Below are 22848 nucleotides of genomic sequence, written 5' to 3'. Positions count from 1 at the left end.
CCGCCTCATACAGTGGTTAATCAAGGTGGTTCTTGGTTGGGTTTTGTAGAGGGAATGAGAGCTTCAAGATGGTGGTGGTGGTGTAAAAAAACTCCACCGGAGTTGGCCGGAATCGGCCTTGGAAGATGGGTGGTCGCAATGGGTGTGGGTGCGTGTGAAAGGCTATGGGAAGGCTGGGAGCTTTCCCCCCCCCCCCCCCCTCTTTTTTTTTCCTTTCTTTTTCCTCATTGGCTCTCACTCTCTCTCCCTCCAAATCAGGTTGGTCCCCTTAACCCATATGTTGATTGGTTCTCAATCATACAAGGTGGGATTTCAAATAATTTAACTACCTTTAAATAACCAACTTTAAACGTCCATAACTATACTGTTATAATCTAGACTCATAAATGGCTTTCGCCTATGCGTAGTGACGAGTATTACTTAAATACGCTAAAAGAATAAGTTAAACGTTTTTCTAAACGAGGGTCAACGGAAGTCAAAGTCCTTGCCTCTAGGGCATTTTCGTCAATTCACGCTTTTAAAATTTATAAAAACGTAAAATTAGAGACGGGTTGTCACACTTTAGATATAAGCCCATGCAACACTTATTTTCTTGACAAAAACCCATCTCGTTTTAAACATCCAAATAAAACCTAAATTTGAAATAAACTACCATGTAAACAAATAAATACTTATTATTTTCAAAATATTTACAATTGTGCCACATCACCCTAATTATGTTTATGAATTTAATTATCCACCATAATTATGGCAAATAAGAGCTTTATTATTACAAAAGTATATATTTTATACTTGTCTTACCATCATCTGTTCCATTTCTTATATTTGTTTGACAATCATTGTAGGTAAATTATTTTGCATGTATACATTAGGCACATTTTGTTATTATTATATCTGTGTGAAATAAATTACTTATATTTTTTAAGTAGAATATAGGTAATTAATTAACTTTGAATCAATTGGCTGAAAACATACTTTTATTTTGTAGGTGAATAATTTTGCATGTATTATTACATATATTAGGCACATTTGTTATTATTATGTTGTTTGCAATCAATCAACATTCATTTATTCTATAGGTAAATTACAAAAGTATCTACTTTATACTTGTCTTACCATCATCTGTTCCATTTCATATATTTGTTTGACAATCATTGTAGGTAAATTATTTTGCATGTATACATTAGACACATTTTGTTATATATTATTATGTGTTGTTTGCAATCAATCAACATTTTTATTTAGAGAGATTATATTCACACTCCCCAAATTACTTCTCTCACACCTTTTTAATTTTTAATATTTTTTACACACCACTAATGTGACATCACATCCCAAATTTGAAGTTTTATAAATTTTAAAGTAGTGATTTTTCGAAAATGCCCTTAGAGGCAAGGATGTTTGACTTTCGTTGACCGTTCGAAGTCACAATTAATGTTTTTGAATAGATTTTGAAACCACGAATGCATAGGCGAAAACCGTTTGAGTTTGAATTATAACGGTATAGTTACAAATGTTTGAAATTGATTATTTAAAGTTAGTTAAATAATTTGAGCTCCCATCTTGTGGGAAGGAAGCCAATGAGCTTTCAACAAGGGAATATAGGACCAATCAATTTAAATGGAACTAAGGACCAATTAGAAAGGAGGAGAAAATGAGGGACCAATCAGGAAGGGTGAGAAAGAACCACCCTTTCCCGTTAACCCGTGCACCCACAAACCCGACTTCAACCCGGATGAATTCCAGCCAATTGCCACCATTTTTCAGGCCATTCTCACCCCTCCACCACCTACAACTTATTCCACAACCTCTCATCTACCATATTTGCTCAAATTTCAGGGTTTTTAAGGCCAATTTCGAGTAAAACCGTACTAGAGAACACAAAGGTTCTCGACGGTGATTCGCTGTTCCGGTGAGTCTCACCACCCGTCACCACCCTTAATCAACTTCCCTTGGACCCATGAACAAGACCCAACCAGTGGTAGAGATGTTGGAGCACCGAGGAAGGAGAATTGAAATTCACCAATTTTAGGGTTCCGACGGGTTTGAGTGAAATTGGAGCCTTTCCCAGCCAAATTGGACTTGACCACATGTATAAAACTTGCTATACTCTTGGAGATCTTCATTTCTATAGAATTTGAGAATTTTTTGGGATAGTTGAATTTTCCTGCGAATCGGGGCGGCCGACCGCCGTGTGCGGCAGCGCGTGTGCCAGGTCACCCCCTGACCTTCCTAAGCTAAGGTGTCCGATTGTTGAAATCTCATCGTTTGAATATAGTTTGGTTAAAGACCGCTACTTGAACATTATGTGAATTGACGATCCAACCTTGGGATCGTCACCAAACTTTAATACGCTATAGTACATAATATTTGAGGATATTAGAAACTTACAGATTAGGATTCTGACGTACGGATCTTCCCAAATTAGATTTGTAAGTTTGTAAAATATAACGTTGACGTCCCCTTGAATTGGCAATTAGCAGAGATCCAATCGTTGGATAGTAATGAAACTTTAGTATGATGTCCTAGAAGTATAATGTGGATTTTTAGAAGTTACGAATCGAAAATCCAAGATGCATATCTTCCGGATTTAGTTATGTAGGGTTGTGGACCCTACCATTGATCTTTGACCAACGGTTGACTTTTGGTCAAAGGGGTCTCAAATCATTCTAGAATGTCCTTGGGATGTGTTTTATGTAAGTTACGTGTTTTATTGATAAGAGTTCTGAGACATGATTGAATATTTATTCTAAGTGATGTTCATTCGTGACGTCTCAATATTCATGCTAGGTAGTCGTAGTGTGGACCTCAGGTGAGTGGGTCTTTTCTTTTTTTTATCGTATATATATATATATATATATATATATATATATATATATATATATATATAACTAATAGTTCCACAAATGCTTTTAAATTGAATTATGCATTTTATGCCAATAACAATTTCCTTTATATTTTCTAAAATACTATGATGTGGTTGAGTTTTATATTGAGTCATGGCATATCCATATGCATATTACCTATATATAATTGTTGTGAATGCTTTGAAGTGCTAAGGTGAACGCGGGTCATGAGGTAAGTTTAGGTGAATTTATGGTGTTATCTGGAATGAATAAGTTATGGCATGACTATATTTGTGTTTTAGGCAACTCCGACATTGTCATACAGGTTGCAATAATAGGCAACTCCAACATTGTCGTACATGTTGCCTATGAGTCGTACAGGTTGCATTAGACAACTCCGACTCATGTGTTATCATAGATTGATTTATGAGTGGTACAGGTTGCATTAGACAACTCCGACTCATGTGTTATCATAGATTGATTTATAAGTTGTACATGTTGCATTAGGCAACTCCAACTAATGTGTTATCATAGGTTGACGAGCACTTGATTTTTATGTTGTTGCCATGTAGTGATTTGGAATATTCCTGGATTTACTATTGATTTACATTTGATTTCATACTTATACATAGTATGATTTCCTAGAAACTATACAGGTATTATAGCGAGGGATTATAACGTTTAGAAGGTCTTTATTAAAGCGTTATTTTCAGGCCCACTCACTCTTGTTTCTTTTTCCTTCCAGGTTCTAGTAGCAGAGTTTTAGTATCGACGAGGATTCGTGGCAAATCTTGGCATTAGAGATTACCTTCGATGGTATGATTTTCAATCCACTCTACTATACTTTACTTATGCTTTGACGTCACGTGTGAAATGGGTTCATTCTCGCTCACAGCGCACTCTCGTATTTAGGCACTTCTAGGTTTAAATTTATTCACATATTCCACATCATTACACCTTATGGCTTCGTTACCTTCCAGGTGTCGGCCAACACAACTCGATTCGGAGTCCTAGTGAACAATCCGGGTCGGGATGTGTCAACTAACACTTGATAAGAAAATATTAAAATTTTAAAAAGGTGTGGGAGAAGTAATTTGCGGTGTGTGAATATAATCTCCAATTTATTTATTCTGTAGGTAAATTATTTTGCATGTATTATTACATATGTTTGGCACATTTTGATATTATTATTATTATTATTATTTGTGTGTGTGCATGCGCGAGCACATTAACTTAACTTTTGAATAAAACAACATTTGTATATTTGTGAAAAATACTAATTTACCTGTTACAATTATTTGAAAGGATAAAAATGCTCATTTTTACATAAATGTGAAAACAACAATATAAGGAATCAATGACACATCGTGACCGAAAATCGAGGCATGTTGGCCGTCACGTGAGGGTGGCGTAACCATGAGCACAGAGCAGAAGTGATAGTGATATGAAAATGTGAGTAAATAAAAACCAATTAACTAACTTACACTATATATATATATATATATATATATATATAAGCGAGTGGAGGTACTTAAGGTGTAGATACACATATTCAGAGTATAGGTAACCTAGATGCAGTCTAGCAAGCTAAGTATTAATTATACAAGACATGAAAGAAATTCCTACATTAATTAAAGTTTGTCAGAACCGCTGTAGAGTCCTTGTAAGCCACCAACACGAACGTCTAACTAGAACATGGAGGGGCGTAAAACAAAAAAACGTGAGTGGGTAAAAACAAAGCTTTTTAAAACCATTTCTCTTTCCAAAAATAATAACCACTCACCGTAAAACCCATATAATTTCCTAGAAAATAGTAATACATACATATGTAGATATCATGCTCAAGAGTAGTGAAAACCAAGTATATGCCATATCTCAGCAATGAAATGAGTAAGCCAGGTGAAATAAATCAATGTAAACTGATATGTCAGCCGGAGTCACCTAACGTGACCTATACAGCTGAGCCTATAACTCATCTACCAATTCCTGCACATGAGTCGGAACCACCTAATGTGGTATGTACAACAAGCTAGGTGTAAATAAATATGCTCAAGTGCTATGATCACATGAAGTCTGTGCGAAGTATTGCAAGTCACCTACGAGTCGGAACCACCTAATGTGGTCTGTATGACAGGCTAACACCTGCCTTGGATCCAAGATGAGCGTGTGGTGCTGGAGGTGAACGATCACGTGAAGGCTAGGCCCTGGCCTCAAGCAGAGCACTAACACCGAGGTGCAGAATAATGAGCACAAAATGCATCTAAACATAACCATACACACTGCAATCCCTATCATCAATATGCACTCACCTGAAGCTTACCTGGGCGTCCGCAGCTACATGCAATAATATGCATATCTATACTAATGCATATACAAAAATGTAATGCAATTGACATGGCATTTAAAAATGTAAATCCATTTAAAACAATTTCTGGGAAAATGGAAAACACATATACGTATATATGGCAAACCAAAAACTCATTCACTGGTATATAGCAGGGTCATAACCCCCGAGTCTTGCCTGGCTATGCTCATCCTCCTGAAACGTCTCACCTATATGCGAAACAACTAATTTAATGTTAATTTTTAGCACCTAACCAAAACCGCGTAATAACTTCTCATACGCTGCTCAATTAGGGTGTTTGAATATACCATCGTGGCCTACTCAACACCACAAGCATCCCCATATTTTTAGAAAAAAAAATTTATGTCTCACGCGCCAGCCACACGCAAGCATGTGCTTGGCACACTGACGGAATCCCTAACGGTGTTAGGGAATTTTCCGCTAAATATTAGAATATTCCGTTTAAAAAGTAACAAAGTTACCTGATGCCGTCAGTATATTCCATCAAAGTTGACGGAATATTCTTTGTCTTCTCCAGTGGTTTCGCCAGAGCCGCTGTCGGCAACGCCGAATTCTGGAAAATCTTAAAACCTTAGTTTCTACTTTGTTTTTCAACCAAAATTCACAAATCTTATATAGATTTGAAGCTCTCAACAAGGAGAACATACTCTTACCTATTTGGGGACCTAAAACCTTCAGGAACTGGTCAGAAAATAACTCAACACAACTGGCCAAAATTGGAACTCGACAAACCCAAGTACATAGTTGTTCGAACCACTCCAAAACTAGCCTAGGATCTTTATAGAGTCGATTATGACCCTTTTTTAGCCTTAAAATCTTGTGAAATGTCCATGATCACGTCGGAGTAACAGAGTACCTCACCAGAGCTTATGGTTCTTCACGATTCTGACGTCCTTTCTTTGAACAAAAGGTATGGTTAGGCCGCAGGCTTGTAAGGAACTTGAAGGTGGTTCTTAGAAGTTCGATATGTGAGGTTTTGATGGTGTTTGAAGATTGGAGGGCTCAGGTCGTACGGACGAGAAAGAGAGTTCGAGAAGGAAGGAGATAGGAGGGTTGCACATGTGTACGTGTATGTGTGTGTGTGTGGGGAGGGTCACAAGTTGGCCAAAAGAAGAACAAATCTCAAGCCCTAATTGGGCTATAGAATTTAGGGCTTAAGCAATTGAGTCCAAATGAAAATAAAACCAACCCCAACTCCACTTATTCATTTGTAACATTTCCATTACGAACTCGATTCGGCCTTAACTTGCGTTAACACACTCGTGACGATGCATACAATTTAATTACGTCAACAAGAAAAATAATTTAAAACTATTTACGTACATCCACGTCACTAAGCCTCGATGGCATTATCGTCACTTTGCATACTCGTGGATAAATAAATATATAATTTGGGATGGGTCGTCACAACTTACCCCCTTAAGAAAATTCCATCCCCAAAATTTATGTACACTAGCACAAAACATATCAATAATCATAAAACAGACGTGAATATAAATCTTGCATACGATCATCTGTCTCCCAAGTAGCCTCCTCCAATAAATGGTTCTTCCACAAAACTTTCATCATGCGCACAGTTTGGTTCCTAAGAAACTTATCCTTCCAATCTAAGATCGTCACTGGCTCCTCATCATAAGTCAAATCCGGATTAATCTCTAATGGTTGAGGATGGATCACGTGCGATGGATCAGAGACATAATGACGTAGCATAGACACGTGAACAACATCATGCACCTTTGATAGCTCTAAGGGTAACTCAAGTTTGTAGGCAACTTCAGCGATTTGCTCTGTGATTTGATACAGTCCAATGTATCTAGGACTTAACTTACCTTTCTTACCGAACCGTACTACACCCTTCCACGGAGATAGCTTCAAAAATACCAAATCTCTAACTTTATACACTCTATCAGTGGCATGTTTATCGGTAAGGCTCTTCTGTCTATCTTGGGCCGCTTTCAGGTTAGCTTTAATTACCTGAATATTTTGGTTAGTCTCATCAACAATCTCAGGGCCCATTAACACCCTCTCACCAACTTCTGACCAACATAAAGGAGTATGACAGAACTTACCATAAAGTGCCTCAAAATGTGACATACCAATACTAGAATGGTAGCTGTTATTGTAGGCAAACTGCATCAAATCCAAACACTTATGTCAAGCGTCACCAAACTGTAGTACCAAAGATCTCATCATATCTTCTAGTGTCTGGATAGTTCTTTCAGATAGCCTGTTTGTCCTTGGATAATACACCGTACTATAAAGCAATCTCGAACCAAGAGCTTCCTGGAAAGCCACCCAAAACTTAGAAGTGAACCTAGGATCCCTATAAAAAATAATACTAACCAAAACCCCGTGGTATTTAACGATCTCTGATATAAATAGCTCAACTAATAGGCTTAAAGAATAGTTCTCTCGAACTGGTATAAAGTGTGCTGACTTAGTAAGCCGATCCACTATCACCCAGATGTCATCGTAACCATTTCACGTACGAGGAAGCTTGTACACGAAATCCATGGTAATATTTTCTCATTTCCACTGGGGAACGGGAAGTGGCTGCATTAATCCAGAAGACTTCTTCCTCTCAGCTTTGACTTGCTGACAAATGGCACATCGACTCACATATTCAGCAATCTTTCTTTTCATACCAGTCCAGCAGTAGAAAGGTCGAATAGTGTGATACATCTTGGTACTCCAAGGATGCATCGAATAAGCCGATATATGCACCTCATCGAGTATATCTTTACTTAATTCTGTAATATTTGGCACGTACATTCGACTTCCCTACATAAGCATGCCATCAGATTCCCTAATCCTGGGATCTTTCTTTTTCCCTTCTAAAACTGCCTGAATTAACTCCTGAGATTCCCCATCATTGATTTAAGCCTCAAGCACACAATTTATCAAGATTGGTCTGACCCGAAAACTTGTAAGTAGGGTTTCTTCCCGATCTATCACTCCCAAATCAACTCCAGTAGATCTCAATTCTGTGAGAAGAGGGATACGGAAAGCATGTAGAGAATTAAGTCAGCCATGTGATTTCTTACTAAGTGTGTCTGCCACTATGTTCGCACGACCAAAGTGATACTCAATTGTGCAATCATAATCATTGACCAATTATATCCACCTCCACTGGCGAAGGTTAAGGTCTTTCTGGGTGAAAAAATATTTGAGGATTTTATGATCCGTGTAAATCTTGCACTTTTCCCCATAAAGATAATGCCTCCAAATCTTCAAAGCAAAAATAATGGTCACCAACTTAAGGTCATCCGTAGGATAATTCATCTCGTGAGGTTCAATTGTTGAGAAGTATAAGCAATCACCTTACCATGCTGCATTAATACGCAGCCTAAGCCATTTAAAGAAGCATCATTGTAAATCTCAAAATTACCACTGTCGTCTGGAAGTGCCAAAACAGGTGCATGAGTGAGATACTACTTTAGTTGCTGGAAGCTCCACTCACAATCATCATCCCACTCAAATTTAACATCTTTTATGGTCAAACTCATTAGTGGTAAAGCTATTGTTGAAAAATCTTTAACAAACCATCGGTAATAACCTGCCAAGCCGAGAAAACTCCGTACCTCGGTGACGGTTCGTGGCTACTCCCAATTCTCTACTGCAGTTACATTTTGAGGATCCACAAAAATACCCTGAGCTGAAATCACATGTCCTAAGAACGACACTTGATTCGGCCAAAATTGGCATTTACTAAACTTAGCATACAACTGATGCTCCCTCAATTTCTTCAAAACTAGAGTGAGATGTCTAATATGCTCCTCCTTAGATTCAGAATATACGAAAATATCATCAATGAAAATAATCATGAACCTGTCGAGATACGGGCAAAATACCTGATTCATCAAATCCATAAAGGCTGCTGGAGCATTCGTTAACTCGAATAACATCACGAGGAACTCATAATGACCATAACGAGTTTGAAACGCTGTCTTCAAGACATCCTAACTCCTGATCTTCAATTGATAATACCCAGATCTCAAATCAATCTTGGAGAACACGCAAACACCTCGAAGCTGGTAAAAAATATCATCTATACGCAGTAACGGATAATAGTTTTTAATCGTTACCCGATTCAACTGTCAATAATCGATACATAGCCTCAAAGTCCCATCTTTCTTCTGTACAAATAAAATTGGAGCTCCCCAAGGTGAAGTACTAAGCTGAATGAAACCCTTGTCAACCAATTCCTGTAACTAGGTTTTCAATTCCCTCAACTCAGCAGGAGCCATTCGTTAATGAGTTAAGGAAATAGGATATGTACCTGGAAGTAAATCAATATTGAACTTTACTTTTCTATCTGGTGGTAATCCAGGTAAATCGTCAAGGAAAACATCAGGGAACTGCTTAAATACTCGTACATCCTCCACACGGTTAGGAGTATCTTTATTTAATACCACGTGAGCCAAATAACCCTGACAACCTTTCCTCAATAGCCGTCTAGCCCTCACGGCAGAAATAACGCCGTTTTTCAGTCCACTACACACCCACAAAGGTAATCACAGGCAAGCCCGGTGGATGGAAAATGACCGTCTTCTCGTAACAATCCAATTTGGCACGATTGTATGTAACCAATCCATGCCCAGAATACCATCGAAATCAACAATATCTAATGGAACAAGATTAGCTGGCATAACAATGTCCTCCACCAAACCAGAACACCTTGATATGCCCAGCTAACATAGCATATCTCACCTCTAAGCATAGAAAATTCTAATTCATAACCAAGAGGTGTAGGATAGGGTTGCGTCTTCTGATCAAATGTATGAGAAATAACAGAGTGTGTGGCACCAAAATCAATTAATACTCTAGCAAAATGGCCAAGAATATTCAACGTACCCATAATAAGATCAGGATTACTCTGCGTATCCTAAGAAGTAATGTGATGAACACAACCTTGTGGCTACTGTCGTCCTCCACGACCTCTGTTAGCCTGATTTTCACGTCCCTGTAAACCACATCCATGACCAGGCTGATTAGGCTGCCTCAATGATCTTGCACTGCTAGAAGCAACCTCAACGTTCTGGGACTACTCTCCGAAATACCATTGTGATCCACCACCTGGATATGGTGGATATAGCGTGTAACCTCCTGGGTATTGTACGTAACCACTCTGATGATACAGATCATATGGGTACTGATACCGTCCTCCATAATATGGAGCTATATCTCCCTGATAATGATATGCACCCTCATAACCCGTCGAGGTATAACCACCAGGCCCTGGGACTTGCTGAATAGGAATTGGTGGTGGCAAGGCAGGTGGCTGAGGCTTCTGCTGGCTCTGTGGGCACTAATTAGCCCAGTGTCCCGTCTGACCATAAACAAAACATCATCTGTTACCCTATCTACATTCCCCAAAATGTCGACTATTACATCTATAGCAAAATGAATCACTAGAACCACTAAAATCTCTCTATCTTTGAAAGCAGGAACCTCCTGAACGGCCACCCTTCCGCGGCACAATGGAACTTAAGCCCCCACTAGAAGAACCATAACTAGTACCACTTCTCTTAAAACTCTGCGTCTTGCGAGGTCCTTGTGATGATTGGCCTTTATTTTTATTATTATTTTTCTTCTGGTTATTATCTTTTTCTTCTTCCTCCTTACTGTCATCTGGAGCATTGTCAGAGTCCTCAACGCGAAGTAGAACTTCATAAAACTCCTGATATGTAGAGCAGGGAGTCATAGTCGTCATAGAACGCCACTTTTTTCGAGTACCCCACTTAAATTGTTGAAGCATTTCGGCAGGATTTTCAGCAATCTCTGGACAATATCGGGATAAATCAATAAACTTTCTATAGTACTCATTAGCTGACATTTTCCTCTGTTTCAAACGTGAGAATTCTTCCTTCTTACTATCCAAATACTCTAGTGGTACAAATCTCTTCTGGAATTGATGCTTAAAAATCTGCCAATATGCAGCTTCTTCCAGTGACACCTAAAAAGATTCTTGCCTCCACCAGGATGCAGCCTCCTCAGCCAAAAACAGTAGTTGTCTTGACCCATCTATTCTCAGGGAAATTCCCATGTCGTTGCATCACCCGATAGGTTTTCTCGACATGATTGAGCCAACGCTCAACTCTCTCGGGCCCCTTAGTACCAACAAAATTATTCAACTTTCAGTTATATACAGTCTCCAAGGGAGTTCTTTGGGGAGGGCAAAGTGAGGACTGAATGGTATTAGCGATGGCTTCACCAAGTCAGGCAATATTTGGAAAATTAGACTTAGAAGAAGTACGTGGCTCTCTACGAGGCGACATGGTTCTGACATAAGACATCCAAAATGATTAGAATACTCACAAAATATGCAGGACTGCCAAACCTAAGCTTTGATACCAAACTGACACACCCCGACAGGAATCGAGGTATGCTGGCTGTCACGTAAGGGTGACGTAACCATGAGCGCAGAGCAGAAGTGATAGTGATATGAAAATGTGAGTAAATAAAAACCAATTAGCTAACTTACACTAGATAAATATATATAAGTGCGAGTGGAGGTACTTAAGGTGTAGATACACATATTCAGAGCATAGGTAACCTAGATGCAATCCAGCATGCTAAGTATTTTTTATACAAGACAAGAAAGAAATTCCTACATTAATTGAAGTCTGTCTGAACTGTCGTAGAGTCCTCGTAAGCCACCAACACGAACGTCTAACTAGAACCTTGAGGGGTACAAAACAAAAAAACGTGAGTGGGCAAAAACAAAGCTTTTTAAAACCATTTCTCTTTCCAAAAATAATAACCCCTCACTGTAAAACCCGTATAATTTACGTATGTAGAAATCATGCTCGAGAGTAGTGAAAACCAAGTATATGCCATGTCAAGTATCTCAGCAATGAAATGAGCAAGCCAGGTGAAATAAATCAATGTAAACTGATATGTCAGCTGAAGTCACCTAATGTGACTTGTACAGCTGAGCCTATAGCTCATCTAGCAATTCATGCACACAAGTCGGAACCACCTAATGTGGTATGTACGACAGGCTGGCACCTACCTCGGATCCAAGGTGAGCAAGTGGTGCGGGAAGTGAACGATCATGTGAAGGCTAGGCCTTGGCCTCCGGCTAACACCGGGGTGCAGGATAATGAGCACTAAATGCATCTAAACATAACCATACAAACTGCAATCCTTATCATTAATATGCACTCACCTGAAGCTTACATGGGCGTCCGTAGCGTTATGCAATAATATGCATATCTATACTAATGCATATACTAAAATGTAATGCAATTGACATGGCATTTAAAAACGTAAATCCATTTAAAACAATTTCTAGGGAAATGGAAAACACATATATGTACATATAGAAAACCAAAAGCCCACTCACCGGTATGTAGCAAGGTCGTAACCCCCGAGTCTCACCTGGCTACGCTCGTCTTCCGGAAACGTCTCACCTATATGCGAAACAACTAATTTAACGTTAATTTTTAGTACATAACCAAAATTGTGTAATAACTTTTCATACGCTACTCAATTAGGGTGTTTGAATATACCATCATGGCCTACTAAACACCGCGAGCATCCCCATATTTTTAGAAAAACATTTTGATGTCTCATGCACCCTTATGCGTCGGCCACGCGTAGGCACGTGCTTGGCACATTGATGAAATCCCTAAAGGCGTTAGGGAATATTCCGTTTAAAAACTAACGGAGTTAGCTGACGCTGTCAATATATTCCGTCAAAGTTGAGGGAATATTCTTTGTCTTCTCTGGTGGTTTCGCCGGAGTCGCTGCCAGCTATCATCTGCAACGCTGGATTCTGGAAAATCTTAAAACCTTAGTTTCTACTTCGTTGTTCAACCAAAATTCACAAATCTTATATAGATTTGAAGCTTTCAACAAGGAGAACATAATCTTACCTATTTGGGGACCTAAAACCTTTAGGAACTGGTCGGAAAATAGCTCAACACAATCGGCCAAAATTGGAACTCGACAAACCCGAGTACACTAACATTCGAACCACTCCAAAACTAGCCTAGGATCCTTATAGAGTTGATTAGGACCCTTTTTAGCCTTAAAATCTCGTGAAATGTCCACGATCACGTCGGAGTAACAAAGTACCTTACCCTTATGGTTCTTCACAATTCCGACGTACTTTCTTTGAACAAAGGGTATGGTTAGGTTCGCAAGCTTGCAAGGAACTCAAACATGGTCCTTAGAAGTTCGATCTGTGCGGTTTTGATGGTGTTTGAAGATTGGATGGCTCGGGTCGTATGGACAAGAAAGAGAGTTCGAGAAGGAAGGAGATAGAAGGGTTGCACATGTGTGTGTATGTGTGTGTGGTCACAGGTTGGCCAAAAGAAGAACAAATCTCAAGCCCTAATTAGGCTATAGAATTTAGGGCTCAAGCAATTGAGTCCAAATGGAAATAAAACCAACCCTAACTCCACTTATTCATTCGTAACATTTCCGTTACGAACCCGATTCAGCCATAACTCGCGTTAACATGCTCATGACGATACGTACAATTTAATTACGTCAACGAGAAATATAATTTAAAACTATTTACATACATCCATGTCACTAAGCCTCGAGGGCATTATCATCACTTTACTTACTCGGGGATAAATATATATATAATTTGGGACGGATCGTCACAATCAAAACTCTAATATCATGTAATTTTTGTTATTAATATGCATTGAAATCATGACACTAAAAATTTTCTTTTCCAAATCTGTATAAACATTTCAAAAAGTTTAATTGAATGAAATAATATAAAATAAATGTAGATAACAAGTAATAGACCCAAAGTCAATGATATTAGGGGTAATTTAGACATCCAAAAATACCAATTTTGCCAAGTCATACTTAATTATGGATATTGCTTAGTTGGAGCCTAGTTGGGTTTTTATTAGAAAATTTTACAATTGTGGGTTTTAGTTAATGAAAATTGAATTCCAAGGAGTATACTCATATTTTCAGAATTTTTTATTATGATGGGAATATGAATGGTATATCATGTGTTTTTATGTAAGTGGTGAGAAATTTTATTTTTTTAAGTTATTAACTTTTTAACACACATATCCCACCATTTGTATAGTGACACGTGGTATTCCACCTCATATGCTAGTCACGTCAACAAATCTCTCATCGTTATACCATTATCTCTATTAATTAATGAAACCCTATTTGTCAACCAAAAGAGGGTGAAAATACTACTTAGTTTTCTATCACACAAAAACAATGATGGGCAATAATGTAATTTTACAAATCTAAATTTTACTGTTTTTTATTGAAGCATCACCTACAGGTGACGTTAAAATACCTCTAATATTGAAAATAAATAAATAATAAAAAACGAAAACAAAAACCGCCTACCCCCCCCCCCCCCCCCACATTCTCTCTCTCTCCCTCTCTCCTTCTCATTTTCTAAAAAAAATATGTTCATACACACAAAATGTGTAGGCAAATGCTAATAATTATTAAGAAAACAAAAAACTGGCTTTATATGTCATATGAGGTGGATGATTAGGCACAAACTTCCCCAGAAGAAGAGACTGCTGCTTTAAACGTTTTGCTGCAACGAATGGTATCAAATTTTTCAAGACTAATGTTTTCCCACCAGAATCAAGAACTTTCAAAAATGATTTACCCAAAATAATCTAAACATTAGTCTTTATGGAAAATAATAATTACTACTATATTTTTCCTCCTAAACGTTTTTTTTATTTTATCCATTATTTCATTGAAGTATTTGAATTTAATAGTTAAAAATTAAAAATTATTTAGTACTACAGTCTAGTGATATTTTTCTTTACTTGTAAGTGAGAGATCTTAGATTCGATTCTTATCAAAGACGAATTTGAATAACATTATTACTAGTTCACTTGTAAGTGAGAGGTCTTAGGTTCGATTCTTATCAAAGACGAATTTGAATAAAATTATTACTAGTTCACTTGTAAGGTTAAGCCCACCTCCTTCTTTTTAGTGTAAATAATGTTTGTTCCAAAAAAAGTTAGAAATTAAAAAAATGGTAAATTACATAGTAGCCCCTTAGGTTTGAGGTCTATTTGCAATCTTATACAACATCTTTAAAACATTTCACTTTCTTAACTCAAGTACTATTTTATTTCAATTTCATACAACCGTTACATTTTCCATCCATGGATCTGTTAAATGCTGACGTGGCTGCCACATATATGTCATGTGGCTGCCAAATGTCTGCCACATGGCAAATAAAATAATTTTTAATTTTTTTAAAAAAAACCTAAAATTGGAAGAAAAAAAAAGGACCGAACCCCTGCAACCCAGAAGAAGGAGGAAGAAGAAGAAGAGAAGAAGAAAGAGGAGGAGGAGGAAGAAGAAGAAGAAGAAAAAAAAAAAAGGGACCGAACCCAGAAGAGAAGAAGAAAGAGGAGGAGAAGGAAGAAGAAGAAGAAGAAAAAAAAAAAAAAAGGGACCGAACCAGAAGGAGGAAGAAGAAGAAGAAGAGAAGAAGAAAGAGGAGGAGGAGGAAGAAGAAGAAAAAAAAAAAGAATGATCAAACCCCCTGCAACCCAGAAGAAGGAGGAGGAGGAGGAGGAAGAAGAAGAAGAAAAAAAAAAAAGGGACCGAACCCAGAAGAAGAGAAAGAAGAAAGAGAAAAAGAAAACAAAAAAAAAAGTGGCAAACAGGTTTTTTAAAAAAAAATTAAAAAATTATTTTATTTGCCATGTGGCAGACATTTGGCAGCCACGTGGCATATATGTGGCAGCCACGTCAGCATTTAACAGATCCATGGATGGAAAATGTAACGGTTATATGAAATTGAAATAAAATAGTACTTAAGGTATGAAAGTGAAATGTTTTAAAGATGTTGTATAAGATTGCAATAGACTTCAAACCTGAGGAGCTACTATGTAGTTGTATAACATTACAATAAACCTTAAACCTAAAGGGCTACTATGTAATTTACCTTTAAAAAAAATTGTATAAAAAAATAGTGTACGTTTATCATTTCAGTGAGACCGTGGTGTTTTGGATGATGATATAACTCCAACATGACAAATGAAGACAGGACCTTGGAACTTTATGAGGTAGACGACAAATGCATCAAGTAAATAAGTATTAAGATCTGAATCCCCATGCAAATTAATGAATACTTATAAGTACGGTAATAGAACACTTTGACCAAACCCGTTCAACTATTGGAGGTGTGAGTGTAGCCGCCTAAGAGTACCTACACAGACACAGTCAGTAATATGGGCCGCCATGGCTGCTACCATTAAGAATAATGTGTGGGTTCTTGCTATAAATAGCATACTTAATCTCCGTATGCTTCACAGCAAGCTTCCTTCACAATCACAACAGGCTCATATCAAGTGACTTACTGATTTTTTTCGAAAAAAATTCAATTTCGACAAGGTCTCTTTAATTCGAGTTATAACGATGTCGACTGGTTTGACAAAGAGAAGGACGGTGACAGTACTAAGCATTGATGGAGGTGGCATTAGAGGCATAATTCCCAGCACCCTCCTCGCCTTTCTTGAATCCAAGCTTCAGGTACTTTAACCATTTCAGTTTTCAAATTTTAGTTTTTAATTACGTGCTTAATTAATTTGTGCATGTGGTATAGGAATTGGATGGGCCTGATGCAAGAGTCGCAGATTACTTCGACATAATTGCCGGAACAAGCACCGGTGGTCTTGTCACCACCATGCTTGCAGCTCCCAACAAAGACAACAGGCCCATGTTCGAAGCAAAGGATATCAACAACTTCTATTTGGATCACACCCCTAAGATTTTTCCTCAGAATAGGTCAGTCATTTTCATTTATAACAACTTAAGAAAAAGTTGTTTCGTATCAGGATATCAACTTGCAGTATTACTATGTACAAGTTTGGTAATGTCATAAAACATGATCAAATACCCACAATGCACTAAGTACTGTAAGTTGGTACCTCGCATCCGAACAGATCAATCAGCTCACTCAAATCAGCCTACTAGACATATATATAAGTTAACTAGTCCTAATGTTAATTTGTTTGAAATTTTGCAGTCGTAATAACTTCTTGACATCACTAACAAGTATGGTTGGTGCTGTCATGGGACCAAAATATGATGGAAAGTACCTGCGAACATTGACGAACGAGCTGCTTGGCGATCTCACTCTTAAACAAACCCTAACCACTGTGCTTATTCCAACTTTTGATATTAAGCACCTTCAGCCTGTGATCTTCTCAACCATCGATGTAAGACAAACAACAATATACAAGCTCTAATTTTTACTCAATTTTTTGGGATTGTTGTAGCTACTTTGTACGTATTCTTATATAGTTTTAAATCTATGGCACAGGCAAAAGAAATTCCACTGAAAAATGCTAAGCTTTCGGATATCTGCGTTAGTACCTCTGCTGCTCCCACTTATCTCCCCGCTCATTACTTCGAGGTCAAAGATGACGAGGGAAGAACCCGAACTTTTGATCTCGTCGATGGTGGGGTAGCTGCAAACAATCCTGTAAGTACTCAATTTGACAATATACTCTCAATAGACACGCATTTTAATCATAAGTTAGGAAAATAACATGTTAGACTCTCAAACAAAAATTAGAAACTAATTAATGCACAAAGGAAATTAATTGAATCTACGATCATGAGCAGACGATGACGGCCATAAGCCACATAAACAAAGAGATGTTGAAGCATAACTCAGAGCCCATGGATGCGACAAGGTTGCTAGTGCTATCATTGGGCACAGGCGCAGCCAAGCATGAAGAGAAGTATAATGCAGCCACGGCCTCCAACTGGGGTTTGATCAATTGGTTCTTTGACAATGGGAGCACACCTTTGGTAGACATTTTCGGCGATGCAAGTTCCGATATGGTTGACCTTCATGTCTCCACCCTCTTCCAATCCGTCCACGCCAAGGACAACTACCTCCGTATTCAGGTACATTTTATAAGTGGTCTACCTTCGTCAAACATGTACATGTGGTCAGTAAATATTGTATAAATGCAGCATTTTAATTTTATGGTTGCAAGCATGATCATGCTAATTGTTTCCTAATGTGGAAAAATAATAGGATGACACGTTGATCGGCGAGGAGGCATCATTGGACATTGCAACGGAGAAAAATTTGAAAAGGCTTGTTGAGATCGGGAATGCGTTGTTGAAGAAGCCGGTTTCACGGGTGAATTTGGATACCGGAAAGTATGAGGTATCCAAGGAAGAAGGTACCTATGAAGAAGCACTGATTGATTTTGCCAAAAGGCTCTCGGAGGGAAAGAAGCTTGTAGACAAAACAATTAACTGAAAGTGCAATAGAAAATCTTAATTAAATTTTTTGTTTAATTAGTATGTGATTACGTTAATCAATTCCATTGTGAATCTTGATTAAAAAATAAAGAATATTGAATAAGATTAGAGTTTTGGGATCACATCTGTTGATGGTTATGAATGGGATGATCTGTCTAACTTGTCTTTGCTTGGAGCATCCAACCCATGCAAAATAGAAAGGGCATGTATATTTATCAATTCCATGGTGAATTTATAAGTATTTTAATCATCCAACCCATGCGACATTTTAATCTTATGGTTGCAAGCATGATTTGCTAGTTGTTTCCAACCCATTCAATATACTCCGGGTGAGGACCAGAACCTCACCTTCTCCTATATATCATCATAGTGCCAACCAGGCACTACATGTATGGGCTGTGGACAAATACGTTTCTGAATATTTTCTTATATATGAAATGGCTAACAAATCTTCTTGCACTACAAGAAAAATGGCCAATCCACATAAAAAGTTAAGAGCATCTCTAGAGGAAATGTTAAAATGTCCAAATTAGTAATACCAGTAAAAAAAGACAGTTGCAATATTTTCCAACCGAAAAACCAAATCTGATATGGCATGATATGGAACGGCAGCTCTCCCCCTTGTTGTCAAATTTGACAGCAACATCAAATATTTTTTTATTAATTTTTTAATCAGATTTGCATCTTCTAATCAGGACGAAATAGAAATAGGGGTCAAGGAGTTGTTGTACGGGATGAAGAGGCAGCCACAAGGGCTGACGAAGCAAGAAATTACAGCCATCGATTCGATTAAGTTCGGATCCAGGGAAACCAACAACAAATTTACCAGCGATGCCAAATCGAGAGTTTCGTCGCCGATCTCGAACTCGCCTTGTGTGGTTCCTCAGCTGACGTCGCCTTTCCCTCGGAATTCTTGCTCCTCTATCACTTCCATGTCCGTCGCCGGTGGGTACTATAAGCTCACTGAGCTCTCGGTTTTGTTCATTTCTTTCTGGGTACCCCAAATGCTTCGTTTGGTTGTTGAGAGACTGAGAAAAAGGATTGAATTAGTTTTTCAGTGAGCAAACAGAGCTGGGTTCTTTGTGTTTTTATAGTGTGATGAAAATTTAGTGTCTTGGTTTGAATCCGCAGCACCCAAGAGGAAAAGACCGCGATCCGTGAAGTATGAAGACGAGAACCCATCAATTTTTGCAGTTCAAAACAGTCCCATTCGTCTACAGCCAAAGTGGTGGCTGATTAGCCTTCAAAGGTTGAGACCCAGAAAATAATAGTTTAACAAAATAAATAGTTTAAAAAAATAAAAAGAAAAGAAAATAGTGTAATAAAATAATGTTTAATTTGACATACCAGATGGTGAGCAAAAATTTGAAAGATGTAAAAATGCCACATAAGCTGTCAAATTCAAATTTTATGTTTTAAATTTGACATATCCTTTTAGAGATGCTCTAAATGTGCCTATTGAGGTCATCTCCAAAGGAAATGTCAAAATTGCCACGTAGGCATACAATAGTAAAAAATAGCAGCAAACTCTCTCCAACCGAGCCTTCAATTTTTTAGGTAGCGCTGAGTCATTTGAAGGTAAAGCCTTTTGCTGTCAAATTTGACAGCAAATGTCAATTTATTAAATGATATTTTAATAGATTAATATAATATATATATATATATATATATAAATGTTGTTATGTTTTTGAAATATTTGATTGGTTGCCTTAATCATTGGACTCCATAAAAAGATAAATTTTTTATTAAATAACATTATTTAACATATCGGGTGGAGCAAAATATTGTACAAAATGTCAAATTACCACATAAGCTATCAACTATCATTTTGATGTTTAAAATTTGACATCTCCTTTAGAGTAGCTGTAAGGACACCAATATATGTGTTCTTTGACGAGAGCAACAATGCAGCAATCAAAATTGTATATGTGCCCTCTATGAGTGTGGCCTTTGGTCAAAGGGCACAATAAGACGTTTAGTGCTCAAAGAGTTGAGCACTAACAATGGTTTTTTTGTGCCTCTATCCTGACAAGGTTGTCAGAAGGCTTTCCCATCCATCTTACCACAAATTTTGTAATTGTGCCCAATCGATTGAATATTAAACAAATATAAAAATAAAAAACGAAACAGCCTACAAACTGAAACAAAAATTTTACATGTTTTATCCATAAATTTAAACACTCCAAAATAATCATTACCGCACAATTGCATCTTCCTCAGAAAGCTTTGTTCATCCCATCTTCGTTGCTCCACAACTAAATCATCATTCCCACAAGCAGAGTTCCATCAAGCTTGTACTCCCAAAGTATAGCTCAAACTTATGAATTTATGTGCATAAATATACAAAGAATTTCAAACAAAAAAACAAAAACTCTTAACTGAGGAGACATCAAATTTCCTGAGGGAGCAAATACAAAAAACATTGTTAAAAAAATTACACAAATTAAAATATAAAAAAACAAAGGAAAGCACCAGACTAATTGTGTATGTTTTGGGTCAATTCTCAACCAAACACAACATTCTAGTAGTCGAAATGAAGCTAGAAAGACAAGGATTCAAAATATACCATTTTGGTTCCCAACCGTGGCTAGAGTTGGCTGGAAACGGCTTAGAAGGTCACGGGTTTCGCCGGAAAAACTAGGGAAATGCTTGCCGAGTTGGATCTGCACCAAAACTCTACCAATCATGCATGCAGACTCTGGAATTGCACCAAAACATCAAAAGGAAGAGAAACAAGGTGATCCCGAGACTTACCTTGGCTGTGTATGGCGGAATTTTGCAGGAAAACCTCTGAGTTCGAACAGAGGTCATGAGCCCCGCCCTCGGGTTAAGTTCTAAACCGCTTTCTGTCCTCGTCTCAGGGTCTAGAAGACATGTAGGGACGAAATTAAGCAGTTGGTGGTGGTGGCGGCGTGATTAAAGTGGTTGAATCTGAAATGGTTTTCTAAGAAAAGAAGTTGAAATGGTAGAGAGTGAAAGTGATTAACGTGGGAGTTTTAATGGGGAGAGGAAAAGATGGCATGGAGAAAGAAAGAAAAGTACATAAAAATATAAAGGGATGACAAAACCAAGATCAAGGCACGGTTTAAGAGTAGAAAATTAAATAAAATATTAAAATGATTGATAAAATCAAGAATAGATTTACAATTTATAGTTTTTTTAATAATAAAAAGTTTTTTTTAGTTAAAATAGTCTCTGAGATTTGCATGATTCATCACTTTGGTATTGAAATTTGAAATGACAAAACTACCCCAATTTAAATAAGGATCAAAATGACAAAAATTACATTAAATAAGGACTAAAATGACAAAAAGACAAAAATACCCTCAAGTTTGGTTATTTTAACCTTATTTAATGGGGATTTTTATGAAAGGAGCAAAATAATTGATGTTAGACAAATTTAGATTACTTTTATTGATTTTAAATCTCATAGATCAAAATAAAGAGTTATGTAAATCTTTAGGATCATTTTAGGTAAAAAGCCATTATAAAACCAAGACAAACTTCACAAAAGAGAGAGAGGGACGAAAAGAGAGGGATAGATGTTTAAGAGTATATTTTTATTTTCTATTTTTGGACAAGGGGAAGATGCTTCAGTTGGCACATTTAGAGTAGAGAGATTGCAATATAGGGAGTTGCTCAATGCCTTTGTAAGGTTCTTTAATTCTGCGTTATCTGATTCGTACTTTTAACACGTTTCTACATACAAGTGATATGAGATCACGTGCGCATGTGAGATGTTGGGCTCAATTTGATTTGATATGATACCATGCAAATTGGAATGAGCATATAACCTAAGCCAATTATCAATAAGAAAGTAGTCCGACTCCTAATAAGCTTTTTGCATAGTTTCTTAATTTGTCTATATGGAATTCGCACTCGTATCACGACCAATTAGTGCATGCCATAGTTAATCGAGGTGGTTTTAGCTATGTGATTAACCATCCTCATAATGGTCTAAGATAATTCCTAGTTATGTGACTGATTTTTGTTCCAATATTAGGTTAAGGCTACACTAAGTTAAGGGGTTGTGGGAAAACAAACTCAAATGTACAGAAACTAATTTAAAATATCCCAATAAAACAAAAATATATTCAAACCCAAAACTAAATACCGCAAGTGACCACCTATGAACCCAAAATCAATTTCAAACTCTTTTCAAAACACAAAAACTAGGTCTACATATGGATGACAAGCTTACTCAGGCAATGTCACTGATTTTGCTTGACGATTTTTAGATTAAAAGAGCGAGAAACTAAACCCTTAAAAGCTATACAAATAGAAGAAAAGTCAATAAACAAACATTTTGCTAAAATTCAATGAACGTGGTTAAAAATATTTTAAAATTTACACACTATGTTTCATTTTACGGTTGTAAGC

The 22848-nt window shown here is 37.3% G+C and overlaps 1 protein-coding gene and 1 long non-coding RNA gene across 2 annotated transcripts; one reads left to right on the top strand and one right to left on the bottom strand.

The window, feature by feature from the left end:
* Positions 1-16516: 16516 nt before the first annotated feature.
* LOC103431585 (patatin-like protein 2) lies at positions 16517-18590 on the top strand. The gene is made up of 6 exons (XM_008369751.4): positions 16517-16716; positions 16790-16971; positions 17213-17405; positions 17510-17671; positions 17815-18102; positions 18236-18590. The coding sequence occupies exons 1-6, from the start codon at positions 16603-16605 to the stop codon at positions 18464-18466; spliced, it is 1170 nt and encodes a 389-aa protein (XP_008367973.3). The 5' UTR covers positions 16517-16602; the 3' UTR covers positions 18467-18590.
* A 2141-nt stretch (positions 18591-20731) lies between these two features.
* LOC103431584 (uncharacterized) lies at positions 20732-21360 on the bottom strand. Its single transcript, XR_528886.4, has 3 exons — positions 21223-21360; positions 21035-21131; positions 20732-20866 (listed from the first exon to the last, which is right to left on the bottom strand). It is a non-coding gene; the product is annotated as an uncharacterized lncRNA (long non-coding RNA).
* Between the last annotated feature and the right edge of the window lie 1488 nt (positions 21361-22848).

The sequence above is a fragment of the Malus domestica genome, chromosome 15 (genome assembly GCF_042453785.1).
Source record: "Malus domestica chromosome 15, GDT2T_hap1".
Lineage (NCBI taxonomy): Eukaryota > Viridiplantae > Streptophyta > Magnoliopsida > Rosales > Rosaceae > Malus > Malus domestica.
This window is presented reverse-complemented; position numbering and strand designations above follow the sequence as displayed.